Source organism: Ovis aries, chromosome 4 (assembly GCF_016772045.2).
Source record: "Ovis aries strain OAR_USU_Benz2616 breed Rambouillet chromosome 4, ARS-UI_Ramb_v3.0, whole genome shotgun sequence".
In the NCBI taxonomy this organism is placed as follows: Eukaryota; Metazoa; Chordata; class Mammalia; order Artiodactyla; family Bovidae; genus Ovis; species Ovis aries.
The window spans coordinates 108,202,501-108,222,968 of record NC_056057.1 but is presented as its reverse complement, the minus strand read 5'-3'; the positions used below and the strand labels follow the sequence as shown (position 1 = coordinate 108,222,968).

At 49.3% G+C, this 20,468-nt stretch overlaps 2 protein-coding genes across 14 annotated transcripts in view; one reads left to right on the top strand and one right to left on the bottom strand.

Annotated features, from left to right (window-relative positions):
• Window positions 1-20,468, bottom strand: part of LOC101116903 (olfactory receptor-like protein OLF3) — a 211,943-nt gene that overhangs the window by 147,300 nt on the left and 44,175 nt on the right. Inside the window, exon 2 of the mRNA XM_060415177.1 lies at window positions 14,919-15,001. The gene's annotated coding sequence lies outside the window, so the exon portion shown is untranslated. The remainder of the gene's footprint in view (window positions 1-14,918; window positions 15,002-20,468) is intronic.
• On the top strand, window positions 58-18,553 carry TCAF2 (TRPM8 channel associated factor 2). 13 transcript variants are annotated; one of them, XR_009600555.1, is made up of 9 exons: window positions 58-121; window positions 2,773-2,838; window positions 3,165-3,798; window positions 7,083-8,068; window positions 8,343-8,437; window positions 9,732-9,945; window positions 10,263-10,502; window positions 10,620-10,794; window positions 12,301-12,411. XR_009600555.1 is itself a non-coding variant. In XM_027968895.3 (9 exons), the coding sequence occupies exons 3-9, from the start codon at window positions 3,176-3,178 to the stop codon at window positions 15,939-15,941; spliced, it is 2,739 nt and encodes a 912-aa protein (XP_027824696.2). In that variant the 5' UTR covers window positions 58-121; window positions 2,773-2,838; window positions 3,165-3,175; the 3' UTR covers window positions 15,942-16,425. The 13 variants fall into 13 exon arrangements, 10 of the variants coding, with proteins under 10 accessions (XP_027824696.2, XP_027824695.2, XP_027824699.2 ...); XR_006059725.2 differs by having other exon boundaries at window positions 58-125; XR_009600556.1 differs by having other exon boundaries at window positions 58-247.

The following is a 20,468-nucleotide window of genomic DNA, read 5'->3' as shown; positions in this document are numbered from 1 at the left end:
TCCGGGAGGGACCCGCCCCTCCCCGGCCCGCCCCCCTCCCCGGGTCTACAAGTCTTTGCGCGCAGGAAGCGCCTCCTCAGCCGTGCCTGAGCCCTGGTCCGCTCCCCGAACCCGCCCCGCCGTACGTGAGTTCGCGGGTCCAAGCGCGTCAGTTGGGTGGAGTGGGTGGCTTCCGGCGGGGACCGAGGACCTGGGGAGACCGGTGCGCCGCCAGGTGCCAGATGCAGGCCGGAGATCGTTCCAGGCGGTGGGCAGTCTCGGTGTCTCTGGTCTCCTTAGGTTCACGTTCTGGTTTCCTCTCGCCCTTCCTTTCCCTATTTTCGTTGCTTTCCTCCTGCCTCTTTGCATTTCTGGGTCAAGAATTTGACAGAAGGTGTGTGGTTGTATGGGGTTGTGTTTGTGGGTGCGTGCGCATGCACGCGAACGCAGTGTCAGTTGTAGTCAGAGTTCTGAGAACGTCTTTTTTCTCATCTCCTGTGTCTTGTTTTGTTTTGTTTTTGTTGGTTTTCCTGTAAAACTAGGGAGGCTCGGATTCATGAAAGAGCTCACTTGTTTTGTCAGAGGCTTGACCTCAGACTTCCTGATCTCTCGCTGCGCTTTTCCATCCCAAACCCACAGACTGAAATCATTCACCCTCTGGCTTCGTACTCCAGCTGGGGACTGGTAGTTTTTTGTGAATTCACTTTCCTGCCGGCAATATTCAGAATAAGGGGATAGATGGGTTGTTGTTGTTGTTGTTGTTTAGTGTGTCCGACTTTTTGCAGCCCCATGGACTGTAGCCCACCAGGCTTCTCTGTCCATGGGATTTCCCAGGCAAGAATACTGGAGTGAGTTGCCATTCCCTTTTCCAAGGGGATCCCTGGATCAGGGCTCCAACCCAGGTCTCCCACATTGCAGGCTCGATCGTTACAATCTGAGCCAACAGAGAAGCCCCTCAGATGAGAAGGATCGTTAAAAAACAGAAAGAAAGAAAGGAGCTGGAGTTTTAAGAGGAATACCGGGCATACTTAAGGAGCCAAGCCTTCTAGAGAATTGGTGGAGAAAGTGAAAGGAAAAAAAGTCTAGAATACTGTGGAAAGCCTAGATTCTGCAGGCTTAAAATCCAGGGGAAGGCACTCAGCTTTACCTGGGGAAGTGGATGAAACTGATGAGGACGAGCCGTGAGTAGCCTTGAGGAAGATTGTAGATGAGAATACGGGATGCATCTTAAGGACAGAAACCAGCTTGGTCTCCTCTGGATAGGAATGTATTAAAGGGAGTGGTATTTGATAAGTGGGAAAAACAAGGGCAAAATGGAGGTGGCTGACAGTGTATGGAAACAGGAGGGAGGAGATGCCTTGGAAGGGAAGGGCTTGGTGTTTGTCAGTTTCGGTGGTTTCCCAAAGCCAAGCCTGATAGAAGGACCTGAGCACAGGTAGTTTACTTGGGAAGTGAGCCCAGAACTGCACAGTGAGGACGTGGAGAGGAGGAAACCGGGAAGGACCCTGGTCCAGTAAGGAGGGACGTCTCGCTGAGCTGTTTACCGCTGTGGGCAGTTGGAGCCCGATTCCTGGGGTAACCCCTGAGGGGCTCCAGAGTGCACCTAGGATGGCTCTACCCCAGGGGAAGCTTGCCCCATATCAGCTCACCGCCACTTCAGGGCTGCCCTTGGACCCTTGCCCAGGTGAGAAGGTCTCCCAGTGCCCAGGAGAGTCCCCCAGGGCTGTTGCTGGATGAGGTCTGGGGCACACAGCACACCTGCTACTTGGCTCTTGTTGCTTGGAGAGGCCAGAAAGCACGGCAAAGGGACAGACACTCGTGATTTCTGTTCTCCTTGCATACCTGACACTGGACATTTTTATCTGCATTCTCTTCTTCCAAAACAATCCTCCAAAGGATGTGTGTACTATTCTCTTTATACAAATGGGAAGACCGGCGTATAAATAGTTTATCCAAGAGGAGCTGCTCTGAAGGGGAGAATGAACTCAGTTTTAGGCACACCAAATTTTCAAAGTCCTGGTAAACCTCAGACTGTTCCCCAAAGTAGGGGTGGGGAACTCCTTAGTGAGGGCAGACCCAGTAAACTGGGAGGTGTTTCCCAATCATTTAGTCAGAGCTACCAGAACAGCTTTTGTTTCTGCAAGATCAACTGACCTTTTTGTCCAGAGAAATAATGTCCCAAGTCATCTCAGGTTAGCTCTCACTTTGATCGTCTTGCTCCTGAGGAATCCAGCCCCACCCTCACACCACTCAGGTTCTGCTCCTGCAGCTCCCATGGGGCTTCTCTCTGTTCAAAAGCTCCCAGAGGGAAGGCTGCGGGGAAGGGATAATTCGGAAGTTCTGAATGGATGTGTCCACACTGCATATTTAAAATGGATAAACAACTACTGTAGGACACAGAGAACTCTGCCCAATGTTGTGTGGCAGCCTGGAGGGGTGGGGAGTTTGGGAGAGAATGGATACATGTATTTGTATGCTTGAGTTGCATTACCATCACTGTTTACCTGCAACTTATCAGGACCCTGTTAACCGACTCTACCACAATACAATGTAAAATAAAAAGTTAAAAAAAAAAAAGTGCTCACTTACAGCATTTCAGGTCTCAACTTAAATCTCAGGTCTTAGCTTCAATGTCGCTCTCTCATGTGGGCCTTTACTATAACCCCATCTAAAGTAATTTTCTGGTTGCTGGATATCACACCACTGTGTTTTATTTTCATCTAGCGATTATTAATGGCTGCATTTTATCTGCTTGTCTACCTAATTATTGTCCTTCCCCTTTTCAAATATTAGATTCGTGAAGCAGGGACCTTGTCTGCTGTGTTCCTTGCTGAACCCCTGGGCCTTCCACCACTCGGGGTACGTAACAAGTGGTTTTCATCTGAATGCATTATTTATGGATTTATTTATGGCTGCATAAGGTCTTAGCAGTGGCTTGTGGGATCCTCTCTACCAGCTCACTGTTGGGGCTCAAGGGTGGCTTATGGCCCTGCTGCATGTGGGATCTTAGTTCCCGGACCAGGGATCAAACCTGTGTCCCTTGGATTGCAAGGCAGATTCTTAACCACTGGAATACCAAGGCAGTCCCTGAATGCATTTAGTTTTCTTTCTTTTTCTTTTTTTTTGCCCCGCACATTTCTTCCTTTGTTCTGACCAAGCTGAGTCTTTGCTTTCACCTCCTGCAGCTCACTGAACCATGGCGACAACTCCTGCGGCTGCCTTTGAGGCCCTCATGGATGGAGTGACAAGCTGGGAGGTACCCGAAGACCCTGTTCCCAGTGAACTCCTTCTTATTGGAGAGGCCGCCTTCCCAGTGATGGTGAACGACAAAGGCCAGGTCCTCATTGCGGCCTCCTTCTACGGCCGAGGCCGCCTGGTGGTGGTGTCCCACGAGGGCTATCTGCTGGATGCCGGCCTGGCCCCGTTTCTTCTCAATGCGGTGCGCTGGCTCTCTCCCTCTCCTGGGGCGCCTGTTGGTGTGCACCCATCCCTGGCATCACTAGCACACATCCTGGAGGGCTCCGGGGCGGAGGCACAGGTTCACCCAGAACCAGCAGAACCCCTGGAGGTTTACTGCATCAGTGCCTACGATGACACCATGACTGCGGAGCTGATCCAGTTTGTGAAACGTGGTGGGGGCTTGCTCATCGGGGGCCAGGCCTGGTACTGGGCCAGTCAGCACGGTAGTGACAAGGTGCTGTCCAAGTTCCCAGGGAACCAGGTGACCAGTGTGGCCGGAGTGTACTTCACTGACACCTATGGGGACAAAGGCTGCTTCAAGGTCTCCAAGAAGGTGCCCAAGATCCCTCTCCAGGTCAGGTGAGTGGTGTTTCCCTACCGGGAGTCTGATGCGTGTCCACAATAAATCTGATCCTCCTCATCAGTGAGCTTCCACTTTAATACACATGATTTTCTACTTCTTCTCAGAACCTCCACATAGAAAGGAAAAGACAATGGTAATGCACTGAGGCCCAGGAAGGGCTGAGTTCTCACTTTTCCTGCCGTCTGTGGCCAGAGCAACAATTAATCTGTTAGAAGACTCACTCGTCAGTCTGTCTGATGCCTGGGTTAGGCGGGGTGGGGGCTTCGCGGGTGGCTCAGTGGTAGAGGCTGGAGCTATGCTAGGCCTGTTCAGCAGGAGAGCTGGGAGTCCTGGTGGAGGGATGTCTGATGGGAACTGGAGCCCAAGAGAAGACACAGGCCAGAGACACAGCTCGAGGGAGACAAGTACCTTGGCTCCTTCCTGCCTCCAGGCTTGGCTGGTGGGCTGAACTGGAGTGAGGAGAGAAGACAGGAGTCGAGATTCCGTGATCAAATACTTTTAAGGATGGGTGTTGCCCTTAGGGAGCTGTACAGGGCTAGGAAAGGAAAGATTAGAGGAGGTCAGAAGTTTGGGATATTTATGGTTTTGTGTAACTCGTTAAATCAGTGGCTCACTGTGCATGGCCACAGGTAACAGAAACCACGCTGCGCTGGATGGATCTGGTAGTTTATTTCTCTTGTGTAACAAAGTCCAGGCAGATAATCAGGACTGTGGATTAACTCCCTGCTCTATGATAACCCAGGTTCATTCATGCATATTCATTCACTCCCTCTCTTGCCCTCCCTTTCTCTCTCCCTTCCAGTCTCCCTCTATCGCTGTCTCTCTTCCCCTTTACCACTTCCGTGACCCACATCCCTCCCTATGATACGCTTCACTTTTATCCTTATGACTAAAAGATTGCTACTACTAATTTTGGCAATATAACTACACCCCAGCAAGAATAAGCTATAATGAATGTACCTGCTGCATACATCGCTTTTAATGCAGATAGTAATATGTTTTCTGGGAGCCCTGACTATCTGACTTCTGTAATGTTTCAGAAATTAGCTAACCTGGCCAACTCTAGCTGCCAGAGGGCCTGAAGGGCTGAATATTTTTAAATGGGCACTGGCACCTCTGAAGAAGTCAAGATTCTGCTGTAAGGAAGGGCATGTTGTTCAGTTGCCAAGTTGTGTCTGACTCTTTGCAACCCCATGGACCGCAGCACACGTGGCTCCTCTGTCCTCCACTATCTCCCGGAGTTTGCTCAAATTCACGTCTATTGAGTTGATGATGCTATCTAACCATCTCATTTTCTGCCACCCCCTTCTCCTTTTGCCATCAATCTTTCCCAGCATCAGGGTCTTTTCCAATGAGTTGACCCTTCGCATCAGGTGGCCAAAGTATTGAAGTTCAGCATCAGTCCTTCCAGTAAATATTCAGGGTTGACTTGTTTAGGAATGACTTGTTTGATCTTGACTGGAAATCAGACCAGGCAAGGAAGGGCAGACACATATTTAGAAAGCAGTTAGCAGTGTCCTCAGCTCCAAGGCCTGGCACACTTAAACTTGGTTCCCTCTGAAAGGGTTGGGAGGTGATGAGTTATTCAGAGAACCAGGGTGGATCCGATTCATTCCAGCTTCTCTTTAAGTCTGAGGGACAAACAGGTAAATCTCACCAACTAATTCCTCTTAATAGTTCCGAAGGACTCCTATCCAGCAAACTAAACCTGTTTTCTTGTTTTTCTTCATCTCCGCCTACATTTTTCATCTTGGCCACGGAATCTGAAGTACCTTTTGTCTTGTTTATGTTTTGAAAACATAACCAGAAGGTACCATTATCACGTCAAAAAAGAAGTAATAATTTCTTAATGTCATTATCCATTTCCATAATTGTCTTATTTTTTTCACAGTTTGAATTGATCTTTTATTAAAACCCAAATATTTTGATAGCTTGATATGACTTCTATGTCTTATATAATACTGAGTTTTCTTTGCAGTTCTTTTTATCTCTTGCTGTTTTTTTTTCTTAAGGAAACTAGGTGCTTTATCCCGAACAGTTTCCCCATAATATAGAATGTGTTTCCTTCAAAAGAGTCTGCATTTTGCTGACTGAATCCCTGTGGTGAAGTTGAATAAATTCCTTTGTTCCCTATATTTCTTGTAAATTAGAAGTTTGATCTAGATTCTACAGCAGAGATTGGCAAACTATGGCATGTGAGTCAGCCCCCTGTGTGTGTTCAGTTCAGTCACTCAGTTGTGTCCAAATTTTTGCAATCCCATGTACTGCAGCACGCCAGGCTTCCCTGCCCATCACCAACTCCCGGAGCTCGCTCAAACTCATGTTCATCAAGCCAGTGATGCCATCCAACCATCTCATCCTCTGTCATCCCCTTCTCCTCCTGTGTTCAATCTTTCCCAGCATCAGGGTCTTTGCCAATGAGTCAGCTCTTCACATCAGGTAGCCAAAGTATTGGAGTTTCAGCTTCAGCATCAGTCCTTCCAATGAATATTCAGGACTGATCTCCTTTAGGACGGACTGGTTGGATCCCCTTGCAGTCCAAGGGACTCTTAAGAGTCTTCTCCAACACCACAGTTCAAAAGCAACAATTCTTCGGCAGTCAGCTTTCTTTTTCTCAGTAACAAGTAGTAAATGCAGTCATCACATTTAAGTGACACTTTTTAAAAAGAGTGCATGCTAAGTCACATCAGTCGTGTCTGGCTCTTTGTGATCCTATGGACTATAGCCCGCCAGGCTCCTCTGTCCATTGGATTCTTCAGGCGAGAATACTGGAGTGGGTTGCCATGCCCTCCTGCAGGCATGGCAGGATTTTGACCCAAGGATTGAACCCCTATCTCCTATGTCTCCTGCATTGGCAGGTGGGTTCTTTACCACTAGCACCACCTGGGAAGCCCTTTAAAAAGAGTGTGTAAATCTTCAGGTGTAGTGTGAAGAGTTTACTTGTAGCACATTCCTAAATCAGAGCTAGCATGTAGAGAGAGGGATTTGATGTTCTGTACTGCCTTCTTTACAGAAATGTTACTCTGAAGAATAGATGTACTTTTTAACTTCATTCATTGCTATGTTCAATAATAAACCTACCTCAGAGGTACTCTGAGTTCAGTTCCAGACCACTGCAATAAAATGAGTCACACAAGTGACTCAAATCGCCAGTGTCATTAATGAGAGTGAGAAAATTGGTGTGAACTGTGTAACCTCTGTACCCCTCCAGATTTCTGTATTCAGTGAACTGGTCTCAGTGGTTCCCCATCTGAGTGCAGGCCCTTTGTTCCTTTTCCAGATGTGGGGAGGACCTCAGGAAGGATCAGCAGCAGCTCCTGGAAGGGATCTCGGAGCTCGACATCGGGACGAGGGGACTCCCCTCACAGCTGCTGGTGCACGGGGCCCTGGCCTTCCCCCTGGGCTTAGATGCCTCTCTCCGCTGCTTCCTGGCAGCTGCCCGCTATGGCCAGGGCCGGGTGGTCCTGGCTGCCCATGAGGGCATGCTCTTTGCTCCCAGTTTGGAACCCTTTTTACTCAACGCTGTGCGCTGGCTGGCCAAAGGCCAGACAGGCAAAGTTGGGGTGAACACCAGTCTAGACAAGCTGCATGCCCTGCTGGTGGAGCGTGGTCTTGAGTGCAGTCTTGAGCCCCGTCTGACAAGTGACGTGTCCATCTACTGCTGTACAGCTTACAGCGACAAGGAGGCTAAGCAGCTGCAGGAGTTTGTGGCCGAGGGCGGGGGCTTGCTGATTGGGGGCCACGCCTGGTGGTGGGCCTCCCAGAACCCTGGCCGCTCCACATTGGCTGATTTCCCCGGTAACGTCATACTGAACAGCTTTGGCCTCAGCATCCTACCTTGGACCTTGGCCCCGGGCTGTTTCCCGGTCCCTTCAGCCGACAGCCTGAACTACCACTTCCGCAAGGCGCTGTCTGAATTCCAGGCTAACTTGAACCTCGAGGGTGGCAACTTGGAGAAGAACTGGCTGTCAAAACTGAGAGTGGATGGAGCCGCCTTCCTCCAGATTCCCGCAGAGGGGGTCCCTGCCTATGCCTCCCTGCACCGGCTCCTGAGGAAGCAGTTGCGTCTTTCGGGATTACCGGCTGTGAGCCCAGAGAATCCGGTGGCCAGTGACTCCTGTGAGGCGGTGGTGCTCTGCCTGGCCACGGAGCTGGCACGCTCCGGCACTGACTGCTCAGAGCTGGCACAGGAGCTTGGAGCCTGGTCCTGTGGCTCCAATCTCTGCCCATCAGAGCACACTGTGGAGATTGATGCACGCAACCCAAGTAGGCCACCAGGGGCCTGGCGGGGGACAGGAAGGGGGCTCGTGGGCTCCGTGGGATCTTGTAGGGGCCGAAGGTTCGGTGGGCCAGTTCCTTTCTCCATCACGCACTTTCAAGGAGATGGGAGTGGGGTTCTGCTCTGGGCTTAGGTGGGCTTCAGGCAGGAAGCATGGATGAACTGAGGTGTGCAGGGAAGGGCGGTACCTCTGGGAGGTGCTGCGGGGCACCAAGCAGGGGAAGAACTCAGCCTTTGCTGACTGTGCCTTTTGTCACCCAGGCGATGATACTTGGATGAGTACAGGGCTTTACCTCCCAAACGGACAACTTACAGAAGTCTCCTTGTGCGAAGCTGCAGCTTGCACCGGCCTGAAAGTAAGGCTCGGACCCCCGCCACTGCCTCATGCTTTCATTCTCATCCAGCTCACTGCTCTTCTACCAGAGTGCAGGAGGGCATCGTCCCACCCACATTACGGATGAAGCAGCTAAGTTTCTGGGAGCCTAAGGGAGTGCCCCCCTGGAGAAGGAAATGGCTACCCGCTCCCAGTAGTCTGGCCTGGAAAAATCCCATGGACACAGAGGAGCCTGGCGGGCTGCAGTCCATGGGGTCACAGAGAGGAGGACCCAACTGAGTGCTTGTGTAGAGCTCTTCACTTCAGACCCAGTCCTCGAAGACAAGCCCTCAGCTCTCCAGCTTCCGACAGGAATGTGGGGGAAAGGACACCGCACATATGCTGAACCACAGGCATTTCCCCGGCATGGCCTCTCTGGGTTTTACATCTTTATCTTCATCCCTAGAGGGTGTGCACAACCCCATCACTCACAAAAATAGACCATGATGCCAAATTAAAATTGCTCCTGCCTCAATTCTGAGGGTCACTTCCTACCACAGTTAAGGTCTCTTGGGGGTCAGTCTCCCTTCTCATGCTCACTTGCAGTAACCCTGAGAAAAGCAGTCCCAGGCCTCCAGGAGAGACGCACTCAATCTGTCTGAGCAGGAAGGGAGGCCGGGATGACCCTTCATCCCGTGTCCCACTGTGTCTGGATGGCCTCCTGTCTGTGCACGAAGGGCGGCCAAGGATTCCCTCTGCCTTATTTCTGGCATCAGAACCACCTCAGGGGCTTGATCCCTGGTGTAGGAGCCCAGGTTCAGTCTGGAACAGAGGCACCAGGAGCTGCTAGTCAGTATCAGCCTCAGGGTTATGTCTGATCTGCCTGATGCTGGTCCACTGTGGTGGTAGTGGTTTAGTCGCTAAATCCTATCCGACTCTTTGCGACCCCATGGACTGCAGCCTGCCAGGCTCCTCTGTCCCTGGGATTTTCCAGGCAACAATATTAGAGTGGCTTGCCATTTCCTTCTCCAGGGGATCTTCCCAACCCAAGGATCGAACCCGGGTGTCCTGCTCTGCAGGCAGAGTCTTTACTGACGGAGCTACCAGGGAAGTCAGTCCACTGTAGAGCTGTTTAAATCCCTAGAAATACGATTCCACATGCCATTCAGTGCATATGACTTTTTGAGTGCCACCATCTCATGGTTTGCATGCACCACTTACAGAAAGGGGAAACTGGAGTTTTCTCAGAACCTTCCATCACACAGTCCCACACATAACCCCGCACCCACAGCCCAGGGAACCAGCCCCACCCACGCATGGTGCAATCGCCTTTCCAGTTACAGATTGGCTGCCACACCGATGACTTGATGAGTGCCAGCAAGCTGTCTCGAGCCCCTGTGGTGACTCACCAGTGCTATATGGACAGAACCGAACAGTCGGTCTCCAACCTCTGGGGCGGCCTTCTCTATGTCATTGTGCCCACGGGCTGTAACCTGGGGCCCATGTCCATCACCATCAAGAGGGCTGTGCCTGCCCCGTATTACAAGCTGGGTGAGTGGACTGGACATGGAGGGCAGGAGGAGAGCGGGGGCTGCTGTGCAGTTGTGGGCTGGTTGCCAAGGAGCGGAGGTGAAGGATTGGTGGACAGGAGAAGGGACTGCTGGAGATGGCAGTGGAGGCAGGAGTGAGAAATCCCTGTGTCCATGGAGACTTCAGGGCAGAACAGAGGGGAGGGTCTGGGGGCCTGTCCTTCTCTGTGCAGCACGTAGACATGCATGGTAATCGTCCCTTATTTCAGTGTCCTCCTCCTGGTCAGCTCAAGGAAGGTGGAGGAAGTGGGTGACAGGTTCCGTGATGTTTATTCCCAGGTGAGACATCGCTGGAGGCGTGGAGGAGCTGTATTCAGGAGAGCCCGGCTCCCTGGGGAGAGCTGGCGACAGACAACATCATCTTGACGGTACCGACTGCAGACCTGCGGACCCTGGAGGACCCGGAGCCCTTGCTCCGCCTCTGGGACGAGATGATGGAGGCTATAGCCAGGTTGGCGGCCCAGCCCTTCCCTTTCCGCCGTCCTGAGAGGATTGTTGCTGATGTGCAGATCTCAGCCGGTAGGTGCTCCAGAGGGATGGATGCTCCTAGCGGGTAGACACCTTTTCGTTACTATTTTGCATTTCTTGGGGCCTGTTGTTTTCTTTCTTTCATTCTTCCTTCCTTCCTTTCTGTAGTGTCCCTGTCTGGTTTTGGTATCAGTGATGACAGCCTCCTAGAATGGTTTTGGGTGGATTCTGTCCGCTTCGGTCTTTTGGGAGTTTGAGAAGGATCGGTATAAATTCTACTGTGTTTGTTGGGTAGAGTTCCTCAGTGAAGCCATCCAGTCCTGGACTTCTTGTTTGTACAGAGGTATTTTTCTATATATCGATTCTGTTTCACTTCTAGTGAGTGAGTGATCTGTTCAAATTATCTGTTTCTTCTTAACGCAGTTTGCACAGGCTGTGTGTTTCTAGAAACTGGTCCAAGAAACTTGTCCATTTCTTCTTGTCCAGTTTGTTGGCATGTAACTTCATAGTGTTCTCTTAGGATTTTTTGTATCTCTGTGGTATTTCTCCTCTTTCATTTGTTACTTTGTTTACTTGGGTCCACTTGCTCTTCTTGTGAGCCTGGCCAGAGTTTGTTGACTGTCCTTTCAAAAAACCAGCTCTTGGCTTTATTGATCTTTTCCATTGTTTTTTGACTCTCTATTTTAGTTATTTTTTGCCTGATCTTTGTTATTGCTTCCTTTCTGCTGACTTTTATTTTGCCTTTTAAAATATCCAATATGTGTAAGGCATAATTTTACCGGTAAAGTAAGGGGAGAAAAATACACTGAAGACATGGAGATGAAAGGATGTTTACATGCAAAAAGGTAAATCATGTAAGAATTCACAGGGTAAGAATTCACAGAGGGATGGAACAGTCTCAGAAAAACTGGTACTAGGACTTCAAGACGCTGGTGAGGATTGTTTCAAGGAGAGGTTAATACCTCTGAGATATCTCCTTCAACCATAATTCAGATTTGCAATGAAAAGAGAGGGTAAAAAGATTTATACTAAGTATTTAGTGGTTTAGAGAAAAGGCAATGGCACCTCACTCCAGTACTCTTGCCTGGAAAAATCCCATGGATGGAGGAGCCTGGTGGGCTGCAGTTCATGGGGTCACTAAGAGTCGGACCCGACTGAGCAACGTCACTTTCACTTTTCACTTTCACTTTCCTCCATTGGAGAATGAAATGGCAACCCACTCTAGTGTTCTTGCCTGGAGAATCCCAGGGACTGGGGAGCCTGGTGGGCTGCCATCTATAGGGTTGCACAGAGTTGGACACGACTTAAGTGACTTAGCAGCAGCAGCAGCAGAGAAAAGAAGGACATCTTTTGCTTTAAAAAAGGGGGAAAAGATTCAAAAAATTCCTTTGGCCATATTTGTAATCTTTTAACAAAGGGCAAGATTTTCATTGTTAAAAAGCATTGTTGAATTTGGACAACGGTGGTTTCTACAAGAGAAGGAGTAACACTGCCTAGCCTCAAGGATCTCAGATTCGGATACAAGACTTAACGGTACAGATGGGCATGCAAAGGAAACTCACATGAAGGGAAGCACTGAATTAGGGTGGGCATGGCTATGTAAAGAATTAACACTCTTTGGGGCCAGAGAAAGCGGGAGGCGTAATTCCAGAGCGGAAGTATGGGAAGGAGGCTGAGCACTCTTTGGACCAAGTCATGGGGGCATCAGCTTTCTAAGTCAGCAGGGAGATTCCGGAATTAGCAGGTACAGGCAGGATGGTGAGGAAAAGTTACCCAGTGGAGAGGAAGGAAGGGAGATGGGTTTGGGTGGACCCCCGCCCCGTGCCTCATTCTGCCTTTGCATTCCCAGGCTGGATGCACTCGGGCTACCCCATCATGTGCCACCTGGAGTCAGTGCAGGAGCTCATCAATGAGAAACTCATCAGAACCAAGGGTCTCTGGGGCCCCGTGCACGAGCTGGGCCACAACCAGCAGCGGGAGGAGTGGGAGCTCCCCCCACACACCACCGAGGCCACCTGCAACCTGTGGTCGGTGTACGTGCACGAGACGGTCCTGGGTATCCCCAGGGCTCAGGCCCACCCCGCTCTGAGCCCTCCAGAACGGGAGAATAGGATCAAAACACACCTGGAGAAGGGAGCCCCCCTGTGCGACTGGGAAGTGTGGACAGCTCTGGAAACATATCTGCAGGTACTGATCAGAAATTCAGGGAGATGGGTGCCCCCAGACCCTGCATCACGGGGCATCCCAGATCCCGGGAGCTCGCCAAGTCCTTTCCACCCCCACCAGCCTGCCCACCACCTTCCCTGGCTGCGTGGTGGTGCCTCTCAGGTCAAATATCTCTAAAATGCAGATAATGACACCTGCCCCACTCACTTCCTGTGCTTTTGTATATGTAAGAGAAAATGACAACTATTATGAGAAAAAAATAACTAGAGAGACATACAGTCTCTGGGTATATCGGGCAAGAGCAGACATTTTGGGTAAGTGCCTTGGGACTGAGTCACATCTCTCCCACTCGCTGGCTTATCCTTTGTCCCCTAATGAGTGCCTCGGAAATGGTGATTGTCTTGCTTTGTTTTATGGGGTTTTATGGGGTCAAGTGAGTGTTGCACACCTTCATAGTGTTAGGGGCAACTGCATCACAAGAAGACCTCTTAGGAGGTAACTGTCACCGAAATTGCCAGGTTTCCACCACCCACTTGAACCCAAAGTGTCTTCAGAATGAATAAGTAAATAACCAACCCAACAGAAGAATACCAAAGTCTCGAACTGAGTTGATTTCCTGTGAGATAAGCAGAAATCCCTTTCCCCTCTCCCATACTGCTTTGAAATTTAATATTTTCAAGCTGTGAAAGCCACGCCCCAGTCAGATCTCCTGCCCTGTCTGTTATGACCCTCTAAATAATGGTCATGGCTCACATTTCACAGCCACACTGAGTCAGAGAGTCTAAGCATCCTGACCAACATCACACATTTAAATGATGGGCCCAGAACCTATGGTCAGGAGTGACAAGCCGAGGCTTTTGCACTTCCAACACCTCGCTTTGATTTTTCTTTTTTCATTCATTTTCTGAAGATCTGAGTGAGAGACAGCCCCAGTCAATGAGATAACTGCATTGCATCAGATCTGGATTCTTCTAGAGCCAGTCTGAGGGTTGCAGGGAAACAGACCCCACATGGTGGTTGGCCCTGAAGTGTAAGGCAAAGCCTTCATTCCTCTCTACCTGCTGACCCACTCACCACGAGTATCATTCTGCAAAAGCTCTGGGGAGACCGCTCATCCTGGAGTCCAAGGCTTGGTCTCAGGACAGATGGGCACCTTCTGTTTTCTCAACCTGCGGGAGGTCTTCTCCCCCTCCTTCCTCCTGCTGTTGCCTTAGTGCAGATCCTCAGCATCCTCCTCTCTGCTCCCAAAGCCTCTTAAGTTTTTCCCCCATCTTGCTTCAACCGCCTTCAATCCACCTTCCACACCAGCTCCAAAATAATCTGAATATTCTGTGGTTACGTCCCTCAAGCGTGCTCCTTCACATTCAGAAGGAAGGGGAAACACTTCAGTGGGTGTCGAAGGCCGGTCATCATCAGACCTTCACCAACACCTCCAGCTCCCACTTGCCCACCTCCTTGATTATCCTGCAGTTTACGGAGCTGCTTCCCACTAGGAACGCATTTGCTGATTCGGCTTCTATGTCCCCCCGCTTCCCTCCTGCAGCTGAAACGTGCTGAACGTCTTGTCTGTTTCCTGTCACATCACCTGTCCGAACTCGGCTCTCTTGCCCTCTTCTCCCGACATCATCTCCTGGACAAGCCAACCTCTTTTGTAATTTGTTATACGTCTGTCTCTCCGGTTGACCAGGGATCTCCAGAAGGACAAGAGCCCTAATCATTTTCGCCTAGCGCAGTACCTGACACACTGCAGATGTTTCATAATGTTATATGTGTAATCATATGTTCAGTGTGGTGATATATTAAGAGATGAGCAGGAGGACTCACAAGGCCACGTCAGTGAGGACACAGCCGTGAGATCACAGGGAAGCTGATCAAAGTGCACCTGTCCTTGTGGTTTCATACCCCAGACTCAGAGGATTCTCCTCCATAAAAGGAGGAGATCTTGGAAACCCCAAGATCGCTGCTAGCTCTAAATTTCTATGAAAAGTGAAAGTGAAGTCGCTCAGTCATCTTCGACCCTTTGCAACCCCATGGACTGTAGGCCACCAGGCTCCCCTGTCCATGGGATTCTCTAGCAAGAATACTGGAGTGGGTTGCCATTTCCTTCTCCAGGGGATCTTCCCAACCCAGGGACTGAACTCAGGTCTCCCACATTGCAGGCAGACCCTTTACTGTCTGAGCCACCAGGGAATCAAAAATTTCTATAATCTTAGCAAATAAGAGCTTCTTACCCATGGCTTTCAGGTAGATTCTTCCCTATGAAGTATAAGTCACTCACATGTTGAACCACTTGTGACATACCTGCTAATTTCTTGTTTTGTTCCAAAGGCAGTGTCCCACAGAGAAAAACAGTAGCCATGAAAATAGTCACAGGTCTGAGATGGCTTGAAAAAAAAGAGAAAAACAAAGATTTTATTATGTCTGAAAGATATCGTAAGTTCCCAGATTTGGGGACCGAATTCCATCTCAGTCAAGCTCAAATCTGTCTGATGCCTAAGTCAAGAAAACACTTAGAAAAAAAAAAAAGAAAACACTTAGGAACTGAGAATACTACTTCTTTTTAATTAAAGAAATTTCAGATAAGAGAGATAACTGTCATTTGTTGAGGATTTACCTCTTTTCAGCAATTAGGTTCCTTGTGTAGCCCCCTACTAGATTCAAAGGGTACAGGGTTTGTGACCAAAAAGTGGAATGAGCCAACACAATCGTGTTTATGATCAGAAGTAAGATGGGGAGATAGGGGCAAGTAAAGAAGCAAAGCTAACAATGGCTTCCCAGGTGGTGCAGGTGGTAAAGAACCCATTGCCAAAGCGGGAGACGGAAGAGATGCGAGTTCGATCCCTGGGTCAGGAAGATCCCCTGGAGAAGGAAATGGCAACCCACTCCAGTATTCTTGCCTGGAGAATCCCGTGGACGGGGGAGCCTGGTGGGCTACAGTCCATGGAATGGCAAAGAGTTGGACACAACTGAAATGACTTAACACACACACAGAAATCACAGGAAAGGAGACACACTCGTGAACACGTATGCTGCAGTATTTCACAGACTTACACCTCATTCTGCCCCTTCCTCCTTTTCCAGCTCCAGGAGGCCTTTGGGTGGGAGCCGTTCACCCAGCTCTTTGCTGAGTACCAGACCCTCTCTGACATCCCCAGGGACAACCCTGGCAAGATGAACCTGTGGGTGAGGAAGTTCTCTGAAAAGGTGCAGAAGAACCTGGCTCCGTTCTTTGAGGCCTGGGGCTGGCCTGTTGAGGAGGAAGTGGCTTCCAGCCTGGCCTGTCTGCCTGAGTGGGAAGAAAACCCCATGAGAGTGTACATCTAGACTGCGACGTCAGCAGTGGGCACCCAGCGGTGTGTGTGTGGAACGGGGGGACCACTCGCCCACTCCCCCTCCCTGTGTTTCTCGCCAGTGCGCCCTGAGCCTGAATCCTCCTTTGCCACCTGTCCTCAGGAAGTCCTTCAAGATGCTAAGACAAAATGAAACCAGCTTTCTCAGGAAAACCCCGCCGTGCTTCTTTTCTTGAATCGCTGCCTCTATGCTCACTGCCACCCAAACCTTGCTGTCTTCACCATCCTCGCCCTCCTGCAGAGGATGTTTCTTTGAGTTTCTGCAAGCACTTGGCTTCTATTTATGACCAATAATTTTAAAGACTCTGGATTGCATTGTAATCTGATATCACTCCCTCACCCCAGCTGGCCCTGAACAAACCTCTTATCTCCAGCTCTCAGAAGCTTTCTGATTGTAAGAGATTTGCTCTAATGGAGATGGCTGTGAACCAGCTTTGGTTCTATGGAAAGTCACTCAACCCTCTGTGTGTCTGGATTCTTATTCATGACATGGGGATAAAAAGCATATCTGATCACCACCTGTGTGCACATAAGGGAGCTCTCAAGCCCAGTTTTGTGAGGACAACCTGCAAACTGAATCTCCCTTCAGGGTCTACCTCCTTGAGGTTAGCAGTCAGTCCCTGAGTGAGAGTATTTAGTGAACATGAGTGTTGTGCCCAGATGTGGTATCAAATGATAGTCTTCAAGATCCTAGCCCATCCTAAGCATCCTTTCTCCTGCCTCTGGAAGGATGTTGGGGTAGAACTTCACCCCAGGAATGGTGTAAACTCAAATGGGATGGTGTGAACTCAAGCTGGAGGTTACAGCACTGGTGGGGTTTGGTTTTCTTGGTTAGTTTCATCTCCGAGTCATTTTGCTCCAGCCAAAGGTGAAAGTCACTCTAGCAGCCCTACCAGGTCCATCAGCCTGTTGGTTGTCGGCACAAAACAGGCAGCTGGCTCCTCTGGCCACCATGGAATCAAGGCATTGTCTCAACAGCAGCAGTGCTGAGAGGGCTCCGATGGAACACGATTCTGAGTTGTAGCAGACGGAGTTAATCACACTCACTGACCGCCCGCCACCCAGCGTCCCTGAACTTTCTTACCATCTCATTCCGGTCCATCCCGGCTCTTTGGCTTGGTGGGGTTCCAATGAGAGATTCATCTCCAGCATTAGCAGAATGTACACTGAGCCATTTTCCTCAAGCTTGGTTTTTAAACCATGGTTTTGTTCTCAGTATCACTCTCTGGGCTTTGCCGAGGACACAGTGGCCCCTCAGGCAAACGGACCTGGGGACTGTCTTTCTCTGAAGCCCATCAGCACATCCTTCTCCCAATTGGAGGATAGTTTCCTATTATTTCACTCATGTCCTTCGTCAGGTGCATTTCTGACAGAGAAAAGCTCAATAAACATTTGTTCTGTTATACAGAGTGAAGTCAGAAAGAGAAAAAAGCAAATATTGTATATTAACACATACATATGGCATCTGGACAATGGTGTTGGTGAACTTATTGCTGGGAAGCAGCGTAGACACAGACTAGAGAACGGACTTGTGGACACAGTAGGGGAAGGAATGAGGCGAACGAGTGGGGAAAGTAGTCGACTCCCATACACTCAGTGTGAAACAGACAGCTGGTGAGGAGTTGCTCTAGAACACGAGGAGCTGAGTTGAGCGCTCTGCGATGACCTAGAGGGGCGGGATGGAGGGAGTCAGGGGAGGTGATACATGCATAATTATGGCTGATTTGCGTTGTTGCATGGCAGAAACCAGCACAAGCCTGTAAAGCAATTTTCCTCCAATTAAAAAATAAAATGGGAGAATACATCAATAAATATTTGTTCACTGAGGGAGCGGTAATGCCATCTAACACATAATGAACAGTCTTTATGTCCCAGGCTTGGTGAGAGGCATTTCCTATGAGTTGTCTTGTATAATCTTCACCACAGACCTCTTGAGGTTGGTAGTATCATTACCCCACTTCATAGATGAGAAAGGGAACACTTAGGGGCGTTAAATAACTTCGGAAGTCACAAAGCCAGTAAGAGGAAGAATCGGGGCTTGACTGAAGCCCATAGCAATGACAAACACGTGGAGCTTTCACCCATGGATAATTTTCCATTTAGAAAAAAGTTCACCTGGAAAAATGAAAGTTCAACAAGGTTTGGCCTTATCCATGCTCACTATTGAATTTTTATTAAATATCAAATTTAGCCTCCAAACATGTATCAGTACCTGATCTTCCAGTTGTCCCAGCACGTGATTGGCCTCCCTATATAGAGAGAAAGGATTTGAACTCGGGCAGTTCAGCTCCAGAACTGCTGTTCTTAGCCATGACAGTAAGGATGACTAAAGGAATGGATAAAGCTGGGGTGAAGAGGTTGCCATAGAGACAAAGACAAAACCAGATTTTCCCCCAGGTGCCCTGGAGTAGAATCTAGCACCCTTCTCCTTCTTACAGGAAGACTGTGTCTCTGCCACTGTTTCTAAGTTCAGAATTCATTGTGTGTAACTGGGACACTCCGAGTATTCTGTATTCCAGAACACACTTGCTCTCAAGGATGTCAATGCAGTTCTGGTGAATTGCCAATAAATGCCATTTGCTGGGAGCTGTTCTAAGTACTTTTTATTTGTCTATACTCACATCAGTCCTACAGAGTAAGTACTATGGCTGTCTCCATTTTTCGGGGGAGGAAGCGCATTTCCCCCGGGGAGTTGTACTCAGGACCCACATTTTTAGCGAGCATACTGAACGGTATTACTGGGTCTACCATAACCTGCAGCTCTGCTTGCCTGGAACGACGTGTATGGCTACTGAATCACCAGGTGACCAGATGAAAACTACCAAAATTCCCTATGTGCTGGGCAGGAGTTAGAGTCGGACATAGAGAACAGACAAACGGACACAGCAGGGGCAGGAGAGGGCGGGGCGGATTGGGAGAGTAGCGTTGAAATAAAATGCATCACCACGTGTAAAACAGACAGCTAATGTGAAGTTGCTGGACAACACGGGGAGCTCAACCTGGTGCCCTGTGACAATGCAGAGGGGTAGGATGGAGGGAGGGGGCTTCAAGAGGGAGGGAACCTCTGTATGCCCGTGGATGATTCATGCTGATGAATGGCAGAAACCAACACAAGATTATAAAGCTATTATCTTCCAATGAAAAATATTAAAAAAAAAAAAAAACCACTACCAAAATCCAAACAGGTTATTTCCAGTTACTCAAATAGGAATTGTTTACCCATAAGGGTCGTTCAGGGGCTTCCCAGGTGGCGCAGGTGGTGAAGAACCTGCCTGCCAGTGCAGGAGATGTGAGATGCAGTTTCGATCCCTGGATCGGGAAGATGCCCTGGAGGAGGGCACGGCAACCCACTCCAGTATTCTTGCCTGGAGAATCCCATGGACAGAGGAGCCTGGCAGCCTACATCCCATAGGGCTGCACAGAGTTGGACATGACTGAGGCAACTTAGCACACACACACACACACACACACGGGGTCATTCATCCAAGCCACACAGCCCTCAGTATCAAGACCCTGCCCTACCCAGCCTGGAGAATTCTAAAGAGCCATGCTTCATGTAACAACTTGGTGGAGTCCTAGGAGAAAGCTCATCTTAAACTCAGAGCTTTTATCTAAGCGACCTTTGCTCACTCTTGCTGCTGCTGCTGCTAAGTCGCTTCAGTCGTGTCCGACTCTGTGAGACCCCATAGATGGCAGCCCATCAGGCTGGGACTCTCCAGGCAAGAACACTGGAGTGGGATGCCATTTCCTTCTCCAGTGCATGAAAGTGAAATGTGAAAGTGAAGTTGCTCAGTTGTGTCCGACTCTTAGCGACCCCATGGACTGCAGCCTACCAGGCTCCTCCATCCATGGGATTTTCCAGGCAAGAGTGCTGGAGTGGGGTGCCATTGCCTTCTCTCTTAAGGATACCCAAACCTCCATCTTCACTTCTGAGAGTTATTGGACAATGGAGCACAAAGCCCAAGGTCCTATAGGTTATTAGATCCAATATCTGAAATATCCAGACTTCTAGCAAATTGAGTAATTTACAAAGGAAACAAATCACTGTAGAATTATTAAAGAAAGTAGAACAAGAAGGACTATTCCTCTATCTTACCCCACAAGCATGATATTGCCAACTGATTAGAAGGATGGGTGGTTAATGTCCCCCAAAATTTAAAGAATTAGTGATTGATCACACTAAATGGGACCAAAAAACCTCATCCTTGTGGTGAATATTGTTGAAATGAAACAATAAGCAGTGCTAACGAGAATTAAAATGATTCCTGTCTTAAATAAATCCGATTCTCTGCTCACTCTTTGTCTCCCCCTTGTGGTCACCTAGAAAACCTTGCGTCGCCTGTGAAAGTAAAAGTCACTCAGCCGTGTCCGACTGTTTGTGAACCCATGGACTGTACAGTCCATGGAATTCTTCAGGCCAGAATACTGGAGTGGGTAGCCTTTCCCTTCTCCAGGGGATCTTCCCAACCCAGGGATCGAACCTAGGTCTTCCCACACTGCA